The sequence below is a fragment of the Lissotriton helveticus genome, chromosome 7, assembly GCF_964261635.1.
Source record: "Lissotriton helveticus chromosome 7, aLisHel1.1, whole genome shotgun sequence".
In the NCBI taxonomy this organism is placed as follows: domain Eukaryota; kingdom Metazoa; phylum Chordata; class Amphibia; order Caudata; family Salamandridae; genus Lissotriton; species Lissotriton helveticus.
The window spans coordinates 1,789,510,721-1,789,535,043 of record NC_136068.1 but is presented as its reverse complement, the minus strand read 5'-3'; the positions used below and the strand labels follow the sequence as shown (position 1 = coordinate 1,789,535,043).

The 24,323-nt window shown below is 45.2% G+C and overlaps 1 protein-coding gene across 1 annotated transcript in view; it reads right to left on the bottom strand.

The window, feature by feature from the left end:
- The window catches only part of LOC144770770 (phospholipase A2 inhibitor and Ly6/PLAUR domain-containing protein-like), a 235,278-nt gene that overhangs the window by 67,179 nt on the left and 143,776 nt on the right, over window positions 1-24,323 (bottom strand). Inside the window, exon 2 of the mRNA XM_078655518.1 lies at window positions 19,107-19,226. Within this exon, the coding sequence (XP_078511644.1) occupies window positions 19,107-19,226 (120 nt within the window). The remainder of the gene's footprint in view (window positions 1-19,106; window positions 19,227-24,323) is intronic.

Here is a 24,323-nt window from a genome sequence, read left to right as displayed (position 1 = left end):
TTCAGTGTTTCAGTGCTTTGACTCTGGAGAGTGCTCTAGTGGCGCAATCGGTTGTCTCGCGGTACTTTTCCTGCGGTGCTTGCGCTGTGCCTTGCAAAGGTTGTGAGTTCAGGCCGCACCTGGTACACCTGACTTTTTTATTACCCGTTTCTCTTTATGTGGAGTTTATGTGCTTGAGAGTATTGTTTTCTAGTCTCGGTGCTGGCGATGGGTCAGCGTCCCCGCCCCCGCAGTTTGCCTTCCTGGTGTCGCGGGATGTCTCGGTGGTGCCTGTTCTTGGCTCTTATGTTTCCCTTGGGACTCTCTCCTGTTTACTGCCCCTCTGCTGTGCTGTTGTCGGGGGGGCCCTCTCCCCCCCCTTGGCTGACCATCTCTCCAACGGTCCGTGCAGCACCCTGAGACTGTTCCTCCGTCCAGGGTGCCTGCCAGTGGGTCCCTGTAGTCCTCCCCGTGGGTTCCCGGTGCCCCAGGGGTTCCGGGTGGTGGGGTGTTTTGTGTTCCGGCAGGCTAGGATGCGTAGTAAGCTATTGTCTTCAGCCCCGCATCCTTGTGTGGCCCTGGTAACTGTTTTTTGGTCTCTGTTATGTCTTGTGCCTCCTTACGCATGGGCTCTCCCTGGGCTAGGGTCGTGTTCTGCTTTGGGTCCCGAGGTCAGTAGTTTTCAGCCTGTGTCCTTTTCAGCCCTGATCAAGTCTGCTCTCGTCTCCTGTGTGTGCTTTCATGGTTTCGCGTGGTGGTTTTGGTTCCTATTTGGGGGCGCTGTTGTGGGACCTTCTTTTGCCTCTCCTCACGTCCTGGGTGGCCTAGGTTTCAGGATCATGGATCCTGCCTCCTTCCTTGCCGCCCTGTTGTCCCCTATTTTCAGTTATGGGACTCGCCTGCTCGTGCCCTGGGGCGGTTGCTCTTTGAGTGTGCTGCTCCCTTTGGGGGCATTTGCTGGGTCTGGTTGGGGTTTTGGCTCGCGCCTTTGCTGCGGTTGGTGTTAGCCAGTGCTTGCTGTGGCGTGGTTAGCTGTCTTTCAGGTCCTCCCGTGTTTGGCTGGATCCTGTCCTCCTTCCTCTTGTGGTCTCGGCCTGTTTCGGGGTGGAGGCATGTTGTTCAGGTACTGGGCGCTTCCTCTTGGTTTGTCCTCTGCCCTGTTGGTTTCGTGTCCCGTCTGGGTCCCATGGTTTGGGGTTCTGGTGTTGCTTTCAGCTTCTGCCTGTGGCTCCGCTAGGCTGCCAGGTACTGTGGACTTGTGGCTGGTCTTGTGCCTCCTTGGAGCAGGGTCACACGGGTCTAGGGTTCGTCTCCGGCCTCCGTCGTTCTATGTTCCTTGTGGGTGCCTTCGGTTGTCACGGTGGTCTCCTGTTACCTCGATTTCCTTTCGGTTGTTGTTGGGGCGGAGTTGGTCCTGTCTGGGTAAGTAGCTAGTGGTGCCTGCTTCTTTCCCCTTCTTCTGGGTTGCTGGCCGGGCGCTCGGTTCCCGTTCCTCCCTGTCGGCATGTAGGTCCTGTGGTCTTCTTTTTCTGGCCTTTCCCGGGTGATTGTGGCCTTTTCGGCCTCTGGGGCTGGTGCAGGAGTTCTGGTTCCCGATTTTGGTCGGTGTCTGCCTGAGTGATGAAAAAGGGTTCAGGCAGATCAGGTCGTTTTACCCCTTTTCTAGGTTTGCCCGGCGTTAGCCGCTTCTCACCCGACTCACGATTACCAAATAAAGAGGCAGGCGCTGGAGACTGGAAGGCAGGAAACAGGAGTTTATTTCCGACGGAACAGAACACGTCAAATCAGACAACAGGGTATCTTCTCGAGGTGCTCTCACAAGTTTCTCTACGGCTCCGTCTTTTATACACAGGTTTATGATGTACAAACATTCCTTATTGTAATAAAGACACTTTGAAGTACGAAAAGGAATGTTTGGAACCCCAGCTTCAGGCCTATTCCCATACCGGTCGCTCTGATGTTGTTTTCCCCTCCCAAATGTAACATGTGATTGTAATCTGCAGCCGGACGTCCCAACAGGACACGAGGGCAGGAGGGGGTGGTCAGATCTAAGGTTGGGCAGGCGATAAGATCACGTTTCGCTATGCGGGGCCGGAGGGGGTACATCCACGAGACCTAGTTTTATGATATGGGACTGGGTCGAGAGGCCAGGTGTAGCCAGGGGGGGGTCATCAGAAGAGAGGAAGGGTGTTCCTGGGAGGAATGCAGGGGTGTCGGTCAGATCTAGGGGTGTGAAGGCCTTGATTAATCACCGCTCCTCTGATGTGAGGCGAGGTCCTACTGTAGGGAGCAATAAACTGCATCTGTTGGACTAGGTGATGGCCTGGGATCAGGCCGGGCAATCGGGCAGGGAGGAAGAGGTTACCAAAAGGGCCTGATCTATGGGTAGGATGAAAGAGCGAGGGGGCAGGGGTTCAGCACGGAGACAGGGTCGTGTTTAGTGGTGCGTTTATGGCCCGAACAGGAGAGACCGGGGGCTGACGGGGCGCGGGGGGGGGAAACTTGCGAGGCTGGGGGGGGGGGGAGAGAGAGAGAGGGGGAGAGATGCAGGCTATTGGCAGTGGGCAGAGAGGTCATAACACACAAAATGGCTACTATCTATGTTCGTGATGGGGCCTAAAAGGGGACAAGATGGCGGGGCCACTGTGCCGTGACTTTCGCTTTACCTTCAACAGTGGCGAGGGTGAACACAAATGAACGCCGCTTATGTACATATACATTGTCATTTTCCACATGGGACTACCTGGTGCTGTAGGCTGGTTCTCCTATGGGGCCCATGTCATGTGTGTTGTGGCTCTGTGTCTTCAAACGCCTCCTTATTGGGATGGTGCTCTGCCTTCTGTCACCCGTTCCTTGGCTGGTCAGGGCTTTGCCCCAGTTTTGCCCCGGCCCAGCGGGGGCTTCTTGTTGCTCTCCTGGGCGTTTGCTCCCCTGCTTCGTGCTCCGGGGAGTTTGCGGGATTCACCACTGTTGCCTTTTTTGTTTGTGCAACGGTGCTTTCCTTGCCTGGGTCCCATTTGTTCTTGTTTGTGCCACCGGTGTTGCCTCTTCTGCCTTTTCGTCCGGGCTACCGGCTTTGCGCTTTCCTAGGTTCCCTTTTCTTTCAGGGGTTCTGGGCTTGTTTGGCCTGGCCGGGCCATTTGTCCTCTTGGTGGTGCTTGCCTGGGGGCTTCGCCAGTGGCATCTGCTGCTGCTGTTGGTGGACTTGAGGGCTATTGCTCGGTGGTCCATGTTTTGCCTTTGTGAGCGCTGGCTTTTGTCCTGCCCCTGCTACTTGCTTTCCCGTGGTGGTTTTTGTTTCCAGCTGTGCTTTGGGGTGTCCAAGGGGTGCTGGGTCTCCAGGTTCCCCTCTCCCAGGCGGGGCCCTGCACTGCGGGTGTGGACTTTGTGTCCTTTTCTTCTTTGTCCCTGGTTTTGGGGCCCTGGGGCTGCTGGCTCGGGTGGCTTCCTGGGAGTGTTGACTTGGCTCAGGCTCGCTCGCCCAGCTCTTCTGTCCTTCTCGCATTGGGTGTGTTTCTGCCTATGGCTGTTCCTCCCGGTACGCTCCTGGTCCTGTCGGCTCTTCATTGTTCGGCTGGGCCGGGTCTAGTTGTTGCCTGCCTGGGCGCTGACTTTGGTTCCTTCTTGTTTGACGTTGCTGGGATTGCTTAGTCCCGTGTGGGGGTGATCTCGCTCCTCCGTGCTGCCTTTCTCTCCCTGCTAGGCTCTCTGTGCTTTCTTCTGCATGGTATTTTGAAAAAGGACAGTGGTTCCTGTGGAACAATACTTATTACCTATTGATAATACAAATAGCGAAAAACGCATGTATTAGCAGGGAGTAAGTGGCATGTCAGATAGAAAGAAACTCAAAAGCACCGATTTAGGTTGTATGATGATTATATTGGATAAAACAAAACATTTAAATTAGAAAGATTCCACAATAAATATTTACAGTTGTGTTTTGTGTCCCACGTGAAATTTTGAACCGATTTTGGCATACGAAAAAATATATTTGTGAAACAATATGTGCAAGGTTTCAGATAGACTTTGATATACACAAATTGCAACCAATTTCTTTTTTTAAATACATAACATCTATAGAATGATAGAATGTTAATTCTATTGGTTTGCTTTTCTCAATTGTCGACGGCGTTTCGACCCTAACATGGCTATCGGCTCTCTTCAGGACTTTTGATGTGGGGGACATCTGGAAAAATAGAAATGTGTATTTAGATTCTTAGATCAAACTGTAGTTTAAGACGTTGTCTTAGAGAAATGTGGGCTGGATTTTACCTGGTATTGGAGTTGCTCAATGTTGATGAAATGCGTGGGAACCATGTGCAAGTGAAAGTAAAATTAAAGATACTCACTAAGAAACCCAGTCGGGTACTATAAAAGACAAAATCAAATAGTCCATATTAAGGAAAAGAAGATACATTGCGAAAATATTTATTTTATTTTAACGATTTATATAAATATAGAGAGGCATACACTGGTAATCCCTGTGGGTGGGAGGTATATAGTTACTTACCCCTAGTGAATATGTGGGTTACGCAATTCCAATTGTAAAGCTCAATAGCTGTAATTTTTGCTTCAAGGTTTGAAGGGTTTTGTCTGGATGAGATTCTGTATTCAGGAATTAAATTACCTATCAGAGAATTGTAGTGTCCAATTTCTCAATGCCAAGATGTTAATTAACCTCATAGATTAAGGATGCAATAGGAGTGCTGACCCCTTTGTGATTACTCGCTGTCTCCCTATATATCGCCACAACTACTATAGTGTATAGATTCAGTTGTGTCTTATGTAGTTAAGATTTTCAAGCTGCACAGAAAATGGTGAAAGCACAGGGCTTATTCCCTTTGTGGTTTCAATCTGGTGCCAAATTACTGAGAGTGGTGCCCTTTAATTACGATTTATAATACATTATGGGCTACCATCCTTTCTAGTCAAGTGGTTGCGTGCTCTTTTAACTAACACATGATACATATTTTTCGTGTTATTGCTTGTTAAGGTCCTAGCAGAGTAATCTTTTCCCAGGTTAAGCCCGGTTAAATTATTAGCAGTCTTTCCGTTTTGGCCAGAGATTGATAAACTAGCGCTATCTATTGTCTGCGAGTTTAATCAGCCCAGGGTCGGTAAGCGAGCATACCTGTTTTTCCAAGGGTCTGTGCAGAGGAACCGCATCTGTCCGTCTTCCGTGGTATTAGTAACAGCCACCGAGTGTGCTTGGAAGCTATTTCAGCGTTTTCAATTACCAGAATTAACTGGTTGTCCCACGGTGTTCACAGCGGCCGCCACGCACCGCCGTACAGAGAGCGGCACAAATGACGTGTCATGTTCCCCGGTCTTTAGGAAGGAGAAGACCTACTATCTCACCCATGTGTATGCCCAAAGAGTAGACGAGATATAGAAGAAATATATATTAATGACGATCAAGTTTTGAAGACGGTGAAAACTAAAGTAAAAAATAGTACTAATAAACAGAACTAATGTGGTCATTATGTAGGTTATTTTTCCTCCCGCATCCTCAACTCGTCAGATAGACCCAAGGATATTTTTTCAATTCTAAATGAGTTGACTGATTTAGACAGTGTCCGTCCTAGGGTGACTCCAACCCAGACTTTCTGCGATGCACTCAATGTTTATTTCATCGATAAAATTGTGGACATCAAAGAGAGTATCCCAAAATCCCTCATTAAAACCTCCTCTGAAACTCATACCACTACCAACAAGGTCCTACTTAATAGGTTTCCTACTATTACCCCAGAACAATTCCTGGAGCTGTTGGTAAGAGTCAAATCTGGTGCCCCTTCGGACAAATGCCCCCCTTACATCCTTAAAGAGTGTCTATCTGCTCTTCCGACTCCGGCTTACACTCTGCTGAATGATTCTCTTACATCTGGCCTAGTACCCCTTGCGTTTAAGGAAGCAACGGTCATACCACTCTTGAAGAAACCTGGGGCCGATCCCACTTGCATGGCAAACTATCGGCCAATTTCTTTGATCCCTTACTTGGCTAAGGTAATGGAGGCCCACGTCGCGAAATACCTGTCCAATTTTTTGGAGGGATCAAATTGCCTTGATCCCCACCAGGCAGGTTTTCGTCCTGCCCATTCAACAGTGGCAGTGGTAGTTGCGGTCCTAGACATGCTCCGGGACTGCGCTGACAGACGTTCCCCCTGGGCCTTGGTGCTGCTAGATCTGTCGGCCGCGTTTGACACAGTCGACCATAGCATATTGATCGACCGTGTCAACCAGGCCGGCATTGGGGGCTTAGCTGCCTGCTGGCTGAAGTCCTTCCTAGAGAACCGATCCCAGGCGATTCGTCTTGGAGCCCTGGCCGGAACTAAACAGTCCATCACCTGTGGAGTCCCACAGGGCTCCTCGTTGTCACCCCACCTGTTTAAATCTACATTCTTCCTCTAATCCAGGCCTTAAGAGACAAACAGGTGATGGTGTTCAACTATGCAGACGACCTGCAATTGCTCTTTACCATCGACAACTCTACCTCCTCCATCTCTCATTTTCAGTCTACCATGAGGTTCATCCAAACTTGGATGAACCAAAATCACCTAAAACTAAACCCTGGAAAAACTGAGGTGGTGCTCACAGGAGGCAGTGTTAAACACTGGGGCCCACACTATTGGCCATCAGATATGGGTCAAGTCCCTATCCCCTCCTCCTCAGCAAATACACTTGGAGTCACCCTGAATAGTGATCTCTCACTAAAAACACAAGTGGGTCAAGTGGCCTCCAAGTGCTTTTTCCAGCTCAGGAAAATCCGGAAGGTGCGACGCTTCTTCACTCCAGAGGCCATCATCCAGGTGGTGATCGCCACGGTGCTCTCCCACCTGGATTATGCAAACTCCATATACCTAGGCCTACCCCTTTATTTGCTGAAGCGCCTTCAGATGGTCCAGAACTACGCGGCCAGACTAATCACGACACAATCTAGATGGCATTCAGCAACTCCATTGCTTAGGAACGTTTATTGGATCCCCATGGCCCAACGCTGCTCCTTCAAAACCGGATGCATGATTTTCAAATCCCTCCACTGCAAAAGCCCTACATTTATTGATAAACTCATCACCAGGCATATTCCCTCCCGCAATCTGCGCTCTGCCCATCTAGCCCTCCTCCAAATACCTGCCTTCAAACGCAAGCGTACAGGAGGCTGCAGATTTGCTGTTCTGGCATCCCGTCTGTGGAACACCTTTCCCCTTGAGATCCGGTCTTGTCCGGACCTCATGTCATTTAGGAAAGCTTTAAAAACCTGGTTCTTCAGACAAACATATCAGTAAACCCAACATATTCATAACCTCAGGCTTCGTCTTCTGTCTATCTCAGCGCCAGGAAACCAATCGGTGGCAGTGCGCTTAACAAATTATTTTTAACATAACATAACATAACATAACAAGTGTGTGTCTGATAGAATCGTACATGTTCCTGTGTGTGTTATATGCTCTATATCGTTGGGTGCAAGATAAGATGTGGTTATATGGCATGATCATGCATTGGATATATAGGTTTCTGTCTAATGTGATTGATGCTACATCTGTAGGCCTGTACAGAGGGGCAAAACGGTGACCCGAGTTATGGGATATGTTTATGCATGTTTATAAAATCAAAAATAGGGCAAGTATATGGAGAGTGAGTCCATATGTAATCGGTTCAGGTATGCGATATTTCTCCATCTATAGGTTGGCTGAGGTACTCAGGTGGCGATACCTTTTCAATGTGTGGATGTCCAATCTAGGCGGTTATAATCTACATCTAAGTGGTGCTGTAGAGATGCAATGGTGACACAGTAGTCAAGTGATTAGTCTCGGAAAAGGGAAGATGACCAAATGGCCACATATCACAGGTTCTAAATGCCTTATATATACACAGTGTATAGAGCTTATCTCCTCTGCATTAATGCAATTCCTCTGGTCATACAATTATATTACAGTACAGGATTATATAGTAGGAATCCAAACTGTGAGCAATTTATGGACCATATACATCAGTGAATGTGTGACATTTGATGTAATTATCCCCTATTATACATAGTTTTGTTTATCAATTAGTGCTTATATACAAGAGATACTCTGTTACATGTAAAGTAAGTTAAACCAGCGTTGCCACAAAACCCCGCCATTCTTCAGCAGTATTTAGACCCTGAATAATAGAATTGATACGGTCTATCCAATGGCATTCACGTCTGTAGGATTTGTGCAATTTCACCTCCTCTTTCGGGTACCAAGCCAATGTCAATGACCTGCCACCTGATGTCCTCTGTTATGTGTTTTTTGTCTTTGTAGTGGGTCACTAGAGGGGCATTTTCCACCGTACGTCGTATGCGACTCCGGTGTTGTCCAACGCGTGCTTTGATGGGCTGCTGAGTTTGTCCGATATATGGTAAATAACACGGACACCATACGCAGTAGATCACATATCGGGTATTGCAATTTGAAAAGAAATTCAAAATGTGCTTCCATGACCCATGTTCGAAAGTCTGTGTATTGGTGGTAAAGGGGCATACCACACAATTACCACATTTACAATGGCCTTTGATCTCTGGTAGGCCCCATGTTGATTCCAATGTCTTTACCTTTGGTCTAGTTATCTCAGTGAAGGATCTGATCAGGTGGTATTTTATATTTTTGCCTCTTTTGTATGCAAAAAGTGGGGGTGTCATTTATGGGTCATAGCTTTCAATTATGCCCCAGTTCTTAGTGATTAATTTCTTTATTTCGTTTGTGTGCACACCAAAAGTGGTGACACATACAATTTTCTCGTGTTGTTTCTTTTGTTTGGGTTTCAAAAGTTCCTCCCGGGGGCAGTACCATGCTAATTTTAATGATTTTTTTACTACTCTGTTTGGATATCCACTACACATTAGTTTGTTTTTCAGGATTTCAGCTTCATGCATATAGTCCTCCTTGAGTGAACAGTTTCTACGAATGCACAGAAATTGCCCGAAGGGTAATCATCTCTCAGTGCCCTGGGGTGTTGGCTTCTATAGGATAGCAACGTGTTACGTTACGTTGGTTTCCTATGTAAGGTGGTATAAATGTGGTTTTTCTCATGTCTAATGTGCAAGTCCAGGAAGGCTATACTAGATCTATGTAGAGTAGATGTAAAGGTCAGGTGTTGTTGCACTGTGTTGAGGTATAGTACAAAATTATGAAAGTCAGTCTCACTGCCCCTCCAGATCAGGAAAATGTCATCCAAATATCTATGCCAGCATTTAATATTACCATGTTGGGGGTTGGTGGTATTTAGGACAAACGTTTGCTCTATGTAGTCCATATATATATTTGCCAAATTCGGTGCAAAAATAGCTCCCATACTCGTGCCCGAGCATTTTTGATAATACTCTCCTCCTGATACAAAATAGTTGCATTGTAAAGCGGTGCGTAACGGTGAAATGATGAAAGAGGTAGGGACTTGTTGGGGTCTGGGTCTTGAGTTCAGAAGTCTCTCTATAGCAATAATACTGTCCTCCTGGGGGATGTTTGTGTAGAGTGATGTGATGTCAAGTGTTGCTAACCAGTCTGTGGAGTCATCAAAGTGTTTCCCTTCTACCAGGTTTATCACGTGCATGGTATCCTTTACATGACTTGCTTGAGTATGCACAAAGTCCTTTAAACAAAATCAATATACTGTCCAATAGGTTCTAATATAGAACCACATCCTGACAAAATGGGTCGGCCTGGGGGATTGGTGGAATCATGGTGGCCTATGGTGCTTGTTTGCTTCCTTTCTGGTGGCTTGGCCTTGGGCCTGGTTCCTTCCACTCTTTTGAGCTCCGTGGGCGGCTTTCTGGGCCTTCCCTTTTTTCACGGTTGGCCGCTGGGTTGCCTTGGTGGCCGGGTGCCTGCCTGGGTCGCGCTCCCTTCCGGGGGGTCCTTTTTGTTACTGAGCGGGTGGGGTTGTGGTGACCCTCGTTTTTTTAGGTTTCCTTGCACCCCTATCCGTTCTTGCGGCTCCTGCCAGTCTGTTTGATTGTGTCAGGTTTCGCTGCCCCGTTCCTCTGGTGGTTTCGGCTCTCCTGCGGTTGGTGGTCCACCGTGTGGTTTTGCTGTGTTTCTACCGGACTGCGTCTCATTTCTGCTATGGCTTTTGGCTGGGTCGCTGTGGTGGGGATGCTCTCGGTTCCTCTGTCTGGGCTTCTGCTCCCCTCTCATTTTTGGCTGTCAATTGGGCGGTCTTGGTGTATTTGGTCCTGCTTTCTGTTCTGGGCCTGTTTGCTGTTGCTTTTGGCTCCGTACGGTCTGGTTCCGTGTCTTCTCTATCCTCCTTCGGCTTTTGGTTGAGACAGATTTTCTGGTGACTCTTCGTGTCTCGAAGGTCCGAGTTTTCGGCCCTTCCAGTGTCTTTCTGTCGCGGGCTGGTTCTTCCTGCTCATGGTTGCCTCTCTCTTGGGTGGTCCTTCCACTCATCTGGTCTGTTGGGTTTGCCCTCCTCCGTGGGCATCCCTTTCTGGTCTTTTGGTTTCTTGTGAATTTCCATGAAGCCTCTTGGCTTTGGTATGTGCTCACTTTGTTAGTCATGTGGCAAGGAAGACTAACGAGGAGGTAGTGCCCCGGTTACTTACCGGTAATCTTCATTACTCCGAGTATAGTCTTCTCGCCATATAAGTTCCCATGCCTCCCTCCCTATCTGGCTATTGGTTTCATGTTTGTGCTTGGTAGTTTCAGGATGAAGTGTTGGGCCGGCCCGCCTCTTATAGAGGTCAAGGGTGTAATGGGTCGGCCATATTGGGAAGGGATGGGAGGCATGGGAGGCTGACTTTTTTGCTTTGGAGGGTTCTGGTGTGGAGCTGAAGCTCACTTTGTTAGTCATGTGGCGAGGAAGACTATACTCGGAGTAATGAAGATTACCGGTAAGTAACCGGGGTATTACGCAAAGCCCCAATGGAGTTAGTTTCCTGTGCTAAATAAATGTTCACTGCACATGTAAAAAGTACTAAAGCATTGGCCTGCTTGGACCATGTAGTGCACCAGATGAGAACGCACTCAAGTGGGTCCCTCTTGTGGCCTGGGGGCACTAGATAGTGCGTGCTTCATAAAAACATGGAGAAGGAATAAAAAACACGTCAAGGATCTCCAGGGAGATAATAACAGTGCGCTGAGCCCACAGCAGTTGGGCAGCGCTGTAACTTTAAAGCAAGGGTGTAGCTCTTGTTTTTATTTTATTTACCGATCGTTGCTTGAGAAAAGTAGTTCCACAAAGGCAGATTAACACAGTACTTTGCAGATAAAAGAAACACCGAAGAACAAAAGAAGAATGTCTACAACCAATAGAAACGAGGAAAAGTACAGTGAAAAGCACAAGGACCAATAAGAAGTGAATGTATGTCCTTTTAAAATATATTTAGTAAAATAGATTTCACAAGCGTTAGCACTGTGCAGTACAAAACCTTAAAAGCTCTATTGGGGATACCTGGTCCTGCTGTATTGGGTCAAGGCTAACCACAATGGAGCACGGATAGGTGTTACCCATGAATTGTGATGCAATCCCAGATTTACTACAGGTATTACGATTGGGTTGGTTCCAAAATGGTGCACCTACCCGAGAGGTTTAACGAGGGGAAATATCTAAATTTGTCCTCATTACTTCCTCTTCCCATCTTAGCTCCATTCGGAAACACACATTAAAAGAGGAATAAGGCTCTAAGAATTGTTTTTGCACAGGAAGGTATCATTACCTTCACAAAGAAATTCTGCCCATAACGCAGGCACCATTGCACCATATCACAAGGGTGCCTGCATTGAAGCTAGGCTGCCTCAACTGTGGCAGCACAAGGAAAGAACAGAAATGTAGCATATTATAGTACATGTATCACATTTCTGCTCTCTCCCTTTTATACAATGCTGCAAAGCAAGTTGCCTTGCTGTGTTGCACTTGTGAGAAATGATAGCAAATATGGGCTTGGGCCTGGAATTGTTTCATTAACCTGCAGTTCCACAACTTATTGCTAGACGTCTGTGTTCAGTCAGTTGCAACTACTTGATATGACCTGTTCTGAGGTGGTGGAGGGGTGGATTTAATATAGACAATTTCATACAAATGTGTGCTATTTTACACATAAACCAGCAGTTCATGAAGTTGTTCCTTGAGGTCCCTTTTGGGTCAAAAGCAAAACCATTGAAATTATTGAATAAAGCTGTACTTAATCAAGTATTTCCTATTGTTCACTCTTGAATTTAGATGAAAAAGCACACATTATTTCATGTAGCTTAAGTTTCCTAAGCCCCTACTAGAGGTCTGCTTGATGTTGGATGCAAAATCTTCAAAATTCGTTCACAGAGCTGCAGTTCCTCAAAGAATGACTAGATGTCTCCCTCTAGTCAGGTACAAAACCCTCAAAATGATTTCTTGAATCTGCAGTTCCACAAATCGTTACTATAGATCCAGCTCAACTTCTCAAGGCAAAAGCATTACATTTCTTTCATGAACCTTCAGTTCCACAAATTGACTAGAGATCCCTCTTAAGTCAGATGCAACTACTTCAAATGACCTCCACCAACCTGAGGGTGTGTGGCTCTAGCTTATATATTTGCACACACACTTTTGACATTTACATGATTTGTGCTTGTTTTCACTAGGATAAATGAATGTTCTAAATCTGGTTTGAGTCAAAATTACAGATGTTAATAAACCTCTTTATTTTTTGTGAAGTGATTAGACCGTACTATATATTGAAATCAGCATTCCTTGAGATATCAAGAGCAAGTGCCTTAAAATAACTAATTTTGACTGTATATGTTTAGGTGGGTGTGAGAGGATGTGTAATCAAGCATTCTAGAGTGAATTCTGTTGTACTCATTCCTGCTGCTCAGCTTAGAATGTTTGGTGTGAGAGCTTGTTAGAATGTTGAGTGTGTAAGACTGTCAGTTGGATAAAGGGCTGAGCGGCAGGAGGTTGCTCCTGGTGGGGTTTTCCTATCTTCTTCTTAACTTACCATCTTACTTGAATAAAGTACTTACAAGGAACTACAAGGACTATGCTACGTTTATTTACAACATTTTTGGCGACATGGGTGGGATCCACAACTGCCACTTTAAAAGGAACTGAAATCTCCAAGAGAACAGAACAGAAACAGAGGATTTGAAGAAACAGGTTTTCCTATCTTCTTCTTAACTTACCATCTTACTTGAATAAAGTACTTACTTACAATGAACTAAAAGGACTACGCTACCTTTATTTACAACAAAATAATTCGATTGTAGAGTGTGAGGAATGGGTATTATTTAAGTAGCAGCTGCGCAACCTATAAGATACAGGCCAGTGACTAAATGTTCTTACATATTTTTAATATAGTTTATAAATTATCAGGCTTCTAGAAATCGAGTATATCGTTCAAGAAGTTAATAGTACATTTAGGTGCCTTCACAATTGTTCTTTACAAACTGGCTTTTAAGTCGTCATGCAGTCGCTTATATTTAAGCCTACTCTACTACGCTGTAGTAGGAAGAAAGACAATGCCAATGTCAGAGTAGCAACACAATAGATAACAAAATTACATCAAAACGTATTTTCCCCATATATATATAGTCTCAATTTCTTTCCTTAAGCTTCAGTCCTACAGGTTGTTATTAGAAGTCTCTCATCCAGTCAAATGAAAAAGCATTGAGAATCTTTCATGATGCTGATGTACCACTAGTCTTTACTAGGTGGCCCTCTCATGCCAAGTGCAAACACACTGAAATTCTTTCATGAAGCTGCAATTCCACAAGTCATTAATAATGATCCCTCTCAAGTCAGATGCAACGGATTCAAATGACCTTCATCAAGTTGAGGGTGCGTGGGTTTAACATATACACTTGTATGCACACTTTTGGTATAGTGATTATTTGTGCTTGCTTCCCATAAGATAAAATAATAGCCAAAGCTGGTTTGTCATAATGAGTTGAATGACAGATCTCAATACATTTCGTGATGACACCCTTCCATAATTCTACATTTCACTGAAAAGGACAAGTGTCTTTAAGTAATTTTGTGTATAGTGGTTGCTTTACCTGATCATTGACTATCACTGCTCTAGATGCTGTCTGTGCATACAATCAGGTTAATCGGAGGCAGAGACAACAGGAGAGTTGAATTAGATCACCGCTCAAGTTAATGAGAGGAGGAGACAGGAGACAAGCCCCCGTATGCATCATGGTGTGAGGCCCCCAGCGTGCTAAATATGCTCTAGTAGGAGGAGGAGGAGGCGATGAGCAGTGTAATAGTTAAAGGGAGCAGTTAGAGATAAGCTCTGGTGTAAATAACCAATATAAAGCAGAAGAAAATCGTTCCTGAAGCTGCAGTTCCAAAATTAGTTCCTCTCAAGTCCAATAAAAGTGCTTGAAATGTTGCACACAACCCTGAGAAGGTGTGGCTTCAATCTAGAAATTTACGTATGCACTCTAGCTACTCTAATGATGTGTGATTATTTTATGCTTGATAAATAAATATACCAAATCTGGTTTATAATGAAGAATCAACATTGCAAACTACAATAAATCAATAAATGTTTTTTAGAATGATGGAAATAGTTGATAAATCTCTACCATACATTGGGACTAGCAGTCACTAGGAAGTACCTGTGGCTAAAACATTCTATTCTCAGAGCAGCTTTTCTTTTACTTTTTTTGTTATTTGAGTATGGAAATGCAATGGCAAAATGCAGTCATTCAAGGTGATAGCTTCCAATGGCTGGAGTGAGCTGGTTGTTGATCTTTATTTTGCACTGTGGTTGTGATGGTAGGGGCATATTTTTAGTGAAATCTAAATAGACAAATTGTGGAAGATTATGGATTGAGAGCCATTATATATGTGTGTATTTTTATATTATGTTTTGGAAAAGAGGCAGCAGCCATTAGTTCAGACCTGAGAAGGAAATAGGGTGTAAGGTGTTGGCAATGGTTGGATAAGAGATTGAGGGTTGGTCGTGTTTTGAGTTTGGGTTCTCAGCTGCATTAGACTGTCCTTGCCACCTACATATAAACCAAACTTAGAAGATGAGGGTGATCAAGGTTTTACCATTATTTTCTTTCATGGCAAGCAGAAGTATTAACTATCTCACGTATGGCATAAATTGTTGATATGCTCATTCAGCCTCTTTTCAGATTCCTGATTCCCTGTGTTCCTACCTAAACTGAATCATCAGAACATCTGAAAAACCATATAACGTATAATGTACTTTACAAAAATAAAATAAAATAAATAAATACATTCAAAAGCCTTTGAAGCTGTCAGTTTGAAAACCCTGAGTTAATTTATCCATGTAGTGATTAGTGATTGCGTGCACAGAACAGGTTTAACTGACTCTAGATATTGTTCACCTGTGTCATTTGCAGCAAACATCTTAGCAAAGGAGGCACGAGAGAGAGACGCTTAGAGAGAAAGGTCAAATATTGACAGCGGCGAAGAGGGATGGGAGGCCATCGCCAACAAGAGGACCATAGATAGAAAGGTGTCCCTATATCTAAGAGCAGATTAAAGCTTGCCAAAAAAGACATTTATTGACAGAGTCCAAAAGACAGTGAGGACCCAAAAGTCGAGTTATCTAAAATAGCGTATGTTTTTTCAAGGGAAATCAATGTCAACTTCCTGGACCAGTTGGAAACATCTCCCCACGGTTGATCAGACCGTGCAGTACAGTGATTTGTAAAAGTCCAATTGGGCATTTACTGCTGTACTTATCACAATTCCTCATTTTTTTCGTTCCAGAAAATGAATCACTCTCCTTAAGAGGCACAACTGCCTAAAAATAACTTTTGATGACATTAGCTCTGTGGTTTAGTGACATCTCAGAGTCCCAAACAACACCTACCCTTTTTATATTAGGGTGTGCTTTAATGGCCAAAACAAAACCGCAAGACATTCGAGAGGCTGACCTCTGGGTTGGATCTCACTGCACGACAAAACAGTAAAACCTTTGTCTTGGCACCGAGTGGTTTGGGCATTTATAAACGAGGGCCATATTTATCAAGTGGATGCATCACTTTTGCGCCTCACAATGTGGTGCAAAAGCGATGCAACCCCTTAGATACCACTTATCAAGCCAAGCAAGGTCCCTTTGCATGGCTCTGAGTGACTTGATAAATCCAGAGTAATGCAGCGCAAATCACTGCATTGTGCTACTAAGCTCCAGGGAGGCGTTACATGGGTGGGACACAACAATCATGGATTTTGAGAAATTTCCAGATTTACCATTTCTGGTAGACTGGGAATGCTCCAAAGTGCTAAGCTTTCCCAGGGAAGGCATAACAAGAGGAAATATCTTAATTTCTTCTCATTTTATCCTCTTACTATGTGTGCTGCAAAACGCGGGCACACATAGGAAGAGGAAAATGCCTCAGGGGATTGTGTTTTGTGCTGGAAGGTGCCCCTTCCGGCAAAAAAAATCCTGCGAACAACGTTGCCACCCTTGCTACATCTTGCAAGAGTCCTTGAATTGGCACTAGGCAGCACATTGTGCACCACCATTGAGAAAAGTCAGGAATGTACCACTAAGTGTTACAGTCATTCCTGCCATTTCCATATCATGCAATGCTGCGTAGTATAATGATAATTATACACTGCACTCTGTGAAAACTACGAGATTAAGAGGTTGTGGAACTCTGAGATAGAGGGTTTGCTGGTATTGGTGGAGTTCTGATTTAATCTGAAATAGTGGAGAGTTCTAGTGACCTGGAGTTAGAAGGCTTTGGTCAGTGATCCTAAAATGGAGGTTGTTATGGACTGTGGCATTGTGGCATTTGGTAACTGTGGTGGAGGGAGGTTGGAGATCCTGATGCAGAAGTGTTGGGTGGCTTTAAAAAAGGAACGTTGAGTTACTGTGATGGAAGAGCTGTGTGAATATTAGGAGGAAGTATTTAGATACTCTGAGAAGAATGCTTTATGACTTGTGGAGTGCAGGTGTTTGATGACAATTAAAGTGAAGTTTGGTGACCCAGATTGAAGACGTTTAGTAATTCTAAGGTGGAAGAGTTAGTGATCCTAAGATGGACAGCTTTATGACTCTGAGATAGTGAGAATAGCGACTCTCAATTGCCGATTTTGAGACGGTTAGAATTGAGATATACAGGACCATCCCTGTTTTCATACCGCTGGTATGAAAGAGTGAAGCACACAAAAGAAACAATTGATGGACGGAATGCTGGACAATGCAAACATTCAGCACCCCAGCTTGGACCCAGCCATATGCAAATCAGTCTTGACCCTGTTCCTTATCGAAACAATCCAGCCCGAACTGCCAAGCCCAGTCCTCCCTAGACCGGAAACAAGCATCCTGAGACCGGTTTCAGGGCATCACCATTCATCAGCCAGGCTAGCTTGAATCCAGTAGTGTAGTGAGCACGGGACCCACGTCTGGACATACCCTTCCCACTTAAGGCGACAAATGCAAAAGAAACAATTGATGGATGGAATGCTGGACAATGCAAACATTCACCCCAGTCTCAAGGATATGGGTTTAATCCATCATTCTTTTGCTCATGACCCCAGTTTACACCCAGCCATATGCAAGTCAGTCTTGACACTGTTCCTTATGGGAACAGTCCATCCCAAGCTGGCAATCCAGGTCCTCCCTGGATTGGAAACAAGCACCCTGGTACCGATTTCTGGGCATCACCCTTCATCAGCCAGACTAGCTTGAATCCAGTGGTGTATTGAGCACGGGACTCACGTCAGTATACCCTTCCCACTTAGGGCAACATATGCAAAAGAAAACAATTGATGGACGGAATGCAGGACAATGCAAACATTCACCCCCAGTCACAAGAATCGGGGTTTAATCCATCATTTTTTTGCTCACCACTCCAGTTTGGACCGAGCCATATGCAAATCAGTCTTGACACTGTTCCTTATGGGAACAGTCCAGCCCAAACTTCCAAGTCAGGTCCTCCCTGGACTGGGAACAAGCATCCTGGGACCATTTTCAGGGCATCACCCTTCATCCGCCATTCTAGCTTGATTCCAGTGGTGTAGTGAGCATGGGACCCACGCCAGGGAATACCCTTCCCAATTAGGGCAACATATGCAAAAGAAACAATTGATGGACAATGCAAACATTCACACCCAGTCAAAAGTAGCTTGGTTTAATACATCGTTCTTTTGCTCACCACACCACCCCAGTCTGAACCCAGCCATATGCAAATCAGTCTTGACCCTGTTCCTATGGGTACAGTCCAGCCCGAACTGCCAAGAGAGGTATGAAAGAGTCAAAGCAGGAAATTTGCTGATCCTAATTTAGAACAGTTTAGTGACTGAGATGGAGAAGCTAATGACTCCAAGTCAGAAGAGCTTTGGGACAGGAAAGGAGAAGAAGGTGATTAGTTTTGAGATGGGGGGCTTAGAGATCCCACAGTAGGGGGTTGCTAACTAATACTGAGGTGTTTTAACAACGCTCAAATAGAGAAGGTTGAGAATTTAATGAAGGAAGGTTTGGCCTCTCTGAGATGGAGGGGTATGGACATCCTGAAATAGAAATGTTTGTTAACCATGCAATAGATGGTTTCATGATTATGATGTGGAGATGCTTGGCAACTTGGTGTGAGAGACAACATTTTGTGATTCTGAGATGAAAGATTTTCTGATCCTGAGGTGAGGAAAATTGGTGACTCCTATATTGAGCATTTTGGTGTCAGGGCGGTAGTGAGTAGGTGGGGTTGTTTTTTTTGTTTGTGACCTAAAAATTTTAATAACTTCAATATTGAAAGTGACTTCAACATTGATGGGTTTAATAACTGGGATTGGAGAGGTTTATTCACATGCAGAGCAGTTTTAGCCAGTGTGAGATGATGGGTTAGGTGGCCGATATTTAGCAGCACTGCGACTCTTGGAGGGAGTTTTTTAGTGGTTAAGGGGCTCAATAGCACACAGTTTAGTGGGCATATGTGACTGATATAGAGGAGGCTAGTGCCTTTGATATTAACAAGTGTAAAGGCCTAGAGATTTAGCAGTTCTGAGATGGTAATTTTCCTGGACACTGGTATTTGGCAATTCAGCAGAAGGTAGTAAGAAATTCTGGCTTAGAAGGGATAGGTTTGGTGGATGTTGCACTATTTTTCTACTTTTTGAGAAACTAGAGTTAGTCAGCTAAACATTCACCCATTGCTCCACAATCATTTACTGGTTTTAGAATTCTATATATGATGCATACTTACATTTTGTTAGTGTGTAGTACTTTGCTATGCAGGCATCTTGCCAGTGGGTGCAGTTCTCCACGCTCCCAGTGCAATTGCTTGGAGAGTCTCCAGAGCATGTTAGACATTGAAGTGCACATCCTAGAATAAAGGACAAAAAAATCACCTTCGTATTTGCTTTCAGTCACATAGGGGCATATGTATCAAGCCTTTTTCCCTTTCGCAAACGGGCAATTCTCAAAATTTGCCCGTTTGCAAAAGGGAAAATTCCTTTTGAAATGTATCATCCCAAAAGGCAATTGCAAAATAGGGAATTGCAAATTGTGATTCCTTAATGCAATTCTGGAAGCTCCCAAGTTGTGCGAATTTGCCTTAAGAAATCACAAAGTACCACCAAATTCAAGTTGGTATTAATTTGCGATTTCCTCGAAAAATTCACTTTTTTTGCATTTTTCTAAGTGCCATGTGGCGCACATACATGTCCTAAGGGAATGTATGTGCGCCACATATGCACACATGCATATTTCAGGGGTGCAAGAGTGTGTCGTTTTCACACCCTTGAAATTGCATTCGCAATTTGCAAGCACCTAATGGGCACTCGCAATTTGCGACTGGCTTCCCATTCATTCATCCATTCATTTCTATGAAAATTGCAATTTGCGATTCACAATTAAGGAATACGTAGGAAATGCCATTAATATTGTGAAACCAACATACATTTCAATTTGCGAGTCCTTAGAGCGATTCGCTAAAATTTGCTATTAAGGACTCGCAAACCGATATGCCCCATAATCCCTTCAGGACTGGTGTAATAAACAATTTGAGCACCTTTCAGATCCAAGCACTTCCTCTTCATTCGCTGACTGTCATGGGTAGGGTAGTCGAACAGACATGGCTTCCTCATGGGAGCAGGGGAAAGCTGCTTGGATGCCGCTTTCAAGCAGCAGAGCTACCAGGTAAACTAAATGCAATGTCAAACTAATGTTATTCTCTGAAAATACTTTTAGCATTATCATGTCTCTGAGAAATATGGTTGTTGCTTGAGGGGGGTGAAATCCTACTCAAGTAACAGCCACAGTCCTTGTCAGAGTGAACCACAAACTTTGTGACAAGAATATCTTTCATACTTCATCTGTTCAACTCCATCTAGTGTCAGCAAGGTATCCCTACCCACCGTGGGCATGTGTTTCCAGAGACTCACCACCCAATCGTCTTGTGTGACCCTGTGCATCCTTAAAGCTATCTCATAAGCAGAACACCTTTTTTAAGTATGTGGACTCTCTTGTTCCTATTGTTCACTGTGATTTTGTAACCCTTTTATTGCTAGGCCTTGTGCTTTGTTTGGCCTTCAGGTCCAGCTCCCTAAGACTCACTTCATGAGCCAACAAGATATTTTTTTCTGCCACAGCTCTCTCAGCCCTGTTTTCTTCTGCCAGCTTCTCCTCCAGGGCCAGTTTGTGTAAGGCCCTTTTAGCAGCAGGCTCCTCCTTGCCTGCTTCCAATGTTAATTAGGCCAGATGCAGCTGGAATTCCCTTGTCGGGTTCCTCTGTGGACAGACTATTGAAAGACAGAATGCACCCTGATGTGTAGGACTCATCCTCTCCAGGGTATTGTAGCTCAGGAACTGTGCCTTGGTACTCTGCCTGCTCCTTCATATCCTTTTCCTCATCCTGGTCCTCTGTTGTGGCCAATATCTGTCAGGCTTCTACCCAGGCCCTAAGGGCCTTTTAGATCCCTAGCTTCACCATGCTCCTCTTTGCTGGAAGCCTCCTCTTCTTGAAGAATTCCCCGAGCTCCGTTGCAGTGTAGGTACTTTTAGGGTCACAGACAGTCAGGGAGCGCATTTCAAAAAAGCAAAAGAAGCAATCAAGGAGAAATGGAAAAGAACATTCTCTAATCAAAGTCTACCAAGACCTCTCTTTGTCAATCACAAGAACAGGGCGCAAAGGGGACTCAGGCCTTTCCATGTGTCAAGTATTGCTGTTGTCCTTTGAAAACACAGTAGTAAGATTCTACTGGAAGCTCACTGAATTACAGTCACACTTGTCTCTAACCTAAAATTAGAACAGTACCATATTTGCCAAGGGACCATGGGTCAGTCTGCAGATCTTTCTGTTAAAAGTCTGTGTTAGACCTGACATCATTGGCGTGAGTCTCCCTTCCATTTTTGATGGATTGCCTCCTCTGTTTTGACATATTTTTGCTGGTTGTATGTTTTGGGCCCTGTGCCACTGCTAATCAGTGCCACAGTGCAAGTGCTCCCTATGTTAAATTGATATACTGATTGGATTCCATGATTGGCTTATTTGATCTACTGCCTAGTACAGTGCACCAGGTGTGCCCAGGGCTTGTAGAGCAAATGCTGCTGGTGGCCTTGCAGCACTGGTTGGGCCACCCACAGAAGCAGCTTGTAAAATGTGTCTCAGGCCTGCCATTGCATGGCCTGTGTGTAGTCTGTGACTACCATGTCGACTTGGCCAAGTGCACCCACTTGCCAGTCCCTAAACCTTCCCTTTACTTCATATTAGACACCCCTGTGGTAGGCCCAAGGGCAGGGTGCATTGTAAGTATAAGGTAGAACATGCTCTGATGTGTGTAGCATGTTCTAGTGGTGAATGACAGCCATTTTCGTTTTTCACTATTAAAGGCTACCTGTTCTCATAGATTAGAATGGGCAGTGAAGATTGTTACATCCCTACAATCCTCACTGACTCAGGGAACATGGTCGAAATTCGAGTTTAGTATGCCTGAACTCAGAATGATAAAATACATCTTTTAGTAAAGTTTATTCTAATATTCTGTGTTTGCAAATACCACTTTTACAAAGTAGGTATTTGCTTGCCTAACCATTTGAGCCCGCCTCTGCTGACTTGTGTATTCCTTGTCTGGGTTTGTGTGTGACAGGGCTGGGGAAATTCCAGGAGACAGTCTGGGACAGCCCAGTGGTGATTAGTGAGATTTACATCCAGATGGGAGGGGGAGCGTGCACCTGGGACCTGAATAGGGCTGGGCCTTCCCTCCACAATGCTGGCTCCACCCCCTGTGGCTTGTCTGATGTCTCTGCCCTGCACAGTGAAAGGAGAAGGGGATTCCTGTCAACAGAGTACTCCAGAGCTGCATCTTCCCTCCCCTGTGCTGGCTTCACCTCCTGTGGGGCGTCTGATGTTTCTGCCCTGCACAGTGAAAGGAAGAGAAGAGTCATGTAAACACAGTGCTCAGGAACTGGTTTAAACTAGGCAGAGGCCTCTCTGCCTTCAGAGAACAAAGGATTTTTTGGTTTACATTTTTAGACCCAGTCCCACAGACTTTAGATCACTTCTGGAACAAGAAACCTTTCTGCCAAGGAGAAGAACCAAGGAAGCTGCAGGAGTTTGGACTGCCCCTCTGCCAGTGTGCTGTTTGCTGGGTTGGCCTGCAGTGGTTGCTTCATTGCCAAGGGAAAGGAGAAGGAACTTTGTAAGGACTTTCATCTACAGAATATTCTCCAAGGGCTTGAACTGTGCTTGCCTCCTGCTGAAGTCTCAGGGCCAAAATACTTCACCTCCAGCTCCCTCCTGAATTTCCTTGCTGGGAATTCTGACTCCAGTCACTTGCGTGCCGCTGGGAGCTGGAAGCGCGACGCATCGAAAAGAAGCGTGTCGCCGCCGCAGCTGAAATCATCGCAACGCCAGAGAAGCGAGAGTTCGTCGCATCTCCCTGGAAGCGTGTGTTCATCGAAGCTGTCTGCTGTCGCATCGCCGGAGAAGCGCGACGCATCGAGAGAGCTGTCATCGCATCACCGGAGAAGTGCATCGCAGGGCCTGCCACGGCTCCAAAGTACAGAGTAGTCGCAAGGCTTCAAGGGCGTCATCGCATCGTCATCGCATCGCCGCATCAAGGGCGCCATCTACTCGCATCGCAAGTGGATCATCGCATCGGCATCGCATCACATCAAAGTGCCATCTTGCGCACCGCAACAGGTCGAGAATCTACGCATCACCTCCTCACCGGTAAGGCTCACGACGAGCCCCCTACTCTGCGCAACCATTGAGGAAGGACGCAACCGTTCCCCCGGGTCACGGAACCGACGCATCTCCCCTTTTTGCGAGCCTTTTGTTCACTTTGCGTGCCCTATCCCAGAACTTTGTTGAGAACTTTGTCGCATTTACCATCAACTTGAATTAAGAGACTTTCATCATCTTTTAAGTAACCTTTAGTATAGTATTGTGGATTTTTGTCGTTTGTGGTCTTGTGTTTAAGTCTATATAAAGAATACCTATTTTTATAAAACCTGTGTTGTGTTCATCTGTAGTGTTATCACTGTATTGCTGTGTATAATCAAAAATGCTTAACACACTGCCTCTGAGATAAGCCTGTCTGCTCGTGCCAAGCTACCAAGGGGGTGAGCAGGGGTTATTAAAGAGAGTAATCCCCTTGTCCTGATTTAGAAGTAAGGGTCCCTATTTGGACAAAGGTGATAACCATTGCCAACTAGAGACCCCCAGATCTAACAGTCTTGTGTTCATTTAGGGTCTCTTACAAATGTTTAGAGCCTCTTATCAATGTGAAGGGTCACTGCAATGGTGCAACCGGGGCTTGTTGATGCAGAGACTGGTCCTGCTAGGTAGGCTTCAGATGGTACAATGTCCTGCAAGAAGGAGGGACACTGACAGATTGCAGTCACCGAGGTTCCACTTGGTTCTGACAGATGATCGTGGATATGCTGGGGAGATAAAATATATTCTCTGCACTTCTTGGGTTGGATGTTGGATCTCACTCAGTGGCTCTGGAATTACTGCATAGGCTCACAATGGTGAGGATCCATTACTTGAGGTGCCACTAAGGAGGGTCATTCACAATTGTCTTACAGCTGTGGGAGATGCAAACTGGTGGGGGGGGGAGCCTTCACACTTTCCAAATTGCACAAGCTCACAATGGTGACTGACCACCACTTGGGTGTTGTTTCTCAGTTACATGTGAACCTCAACCTGAATCTCCCATCACTAATATGCACAGAAAGTGACATCTCTGGTTCCCAGACAAAACTGTCTTTAAAAGAATAAGCCCAGGATTTCATATCCTATAATTATCTGAACAGGAAGTGACATCATTGCATTTCCCATCCTCCATCTGCACAGCAATTGACATCTTGGGCTTCCCACCAAAAATGTCTTTAAAAGAAGAGGTCTGGTAAGAGAACGCCATTATCCATCAAAGAAGTCAAGCAAAAATAAATCATTTCCATTCACTCATCTACA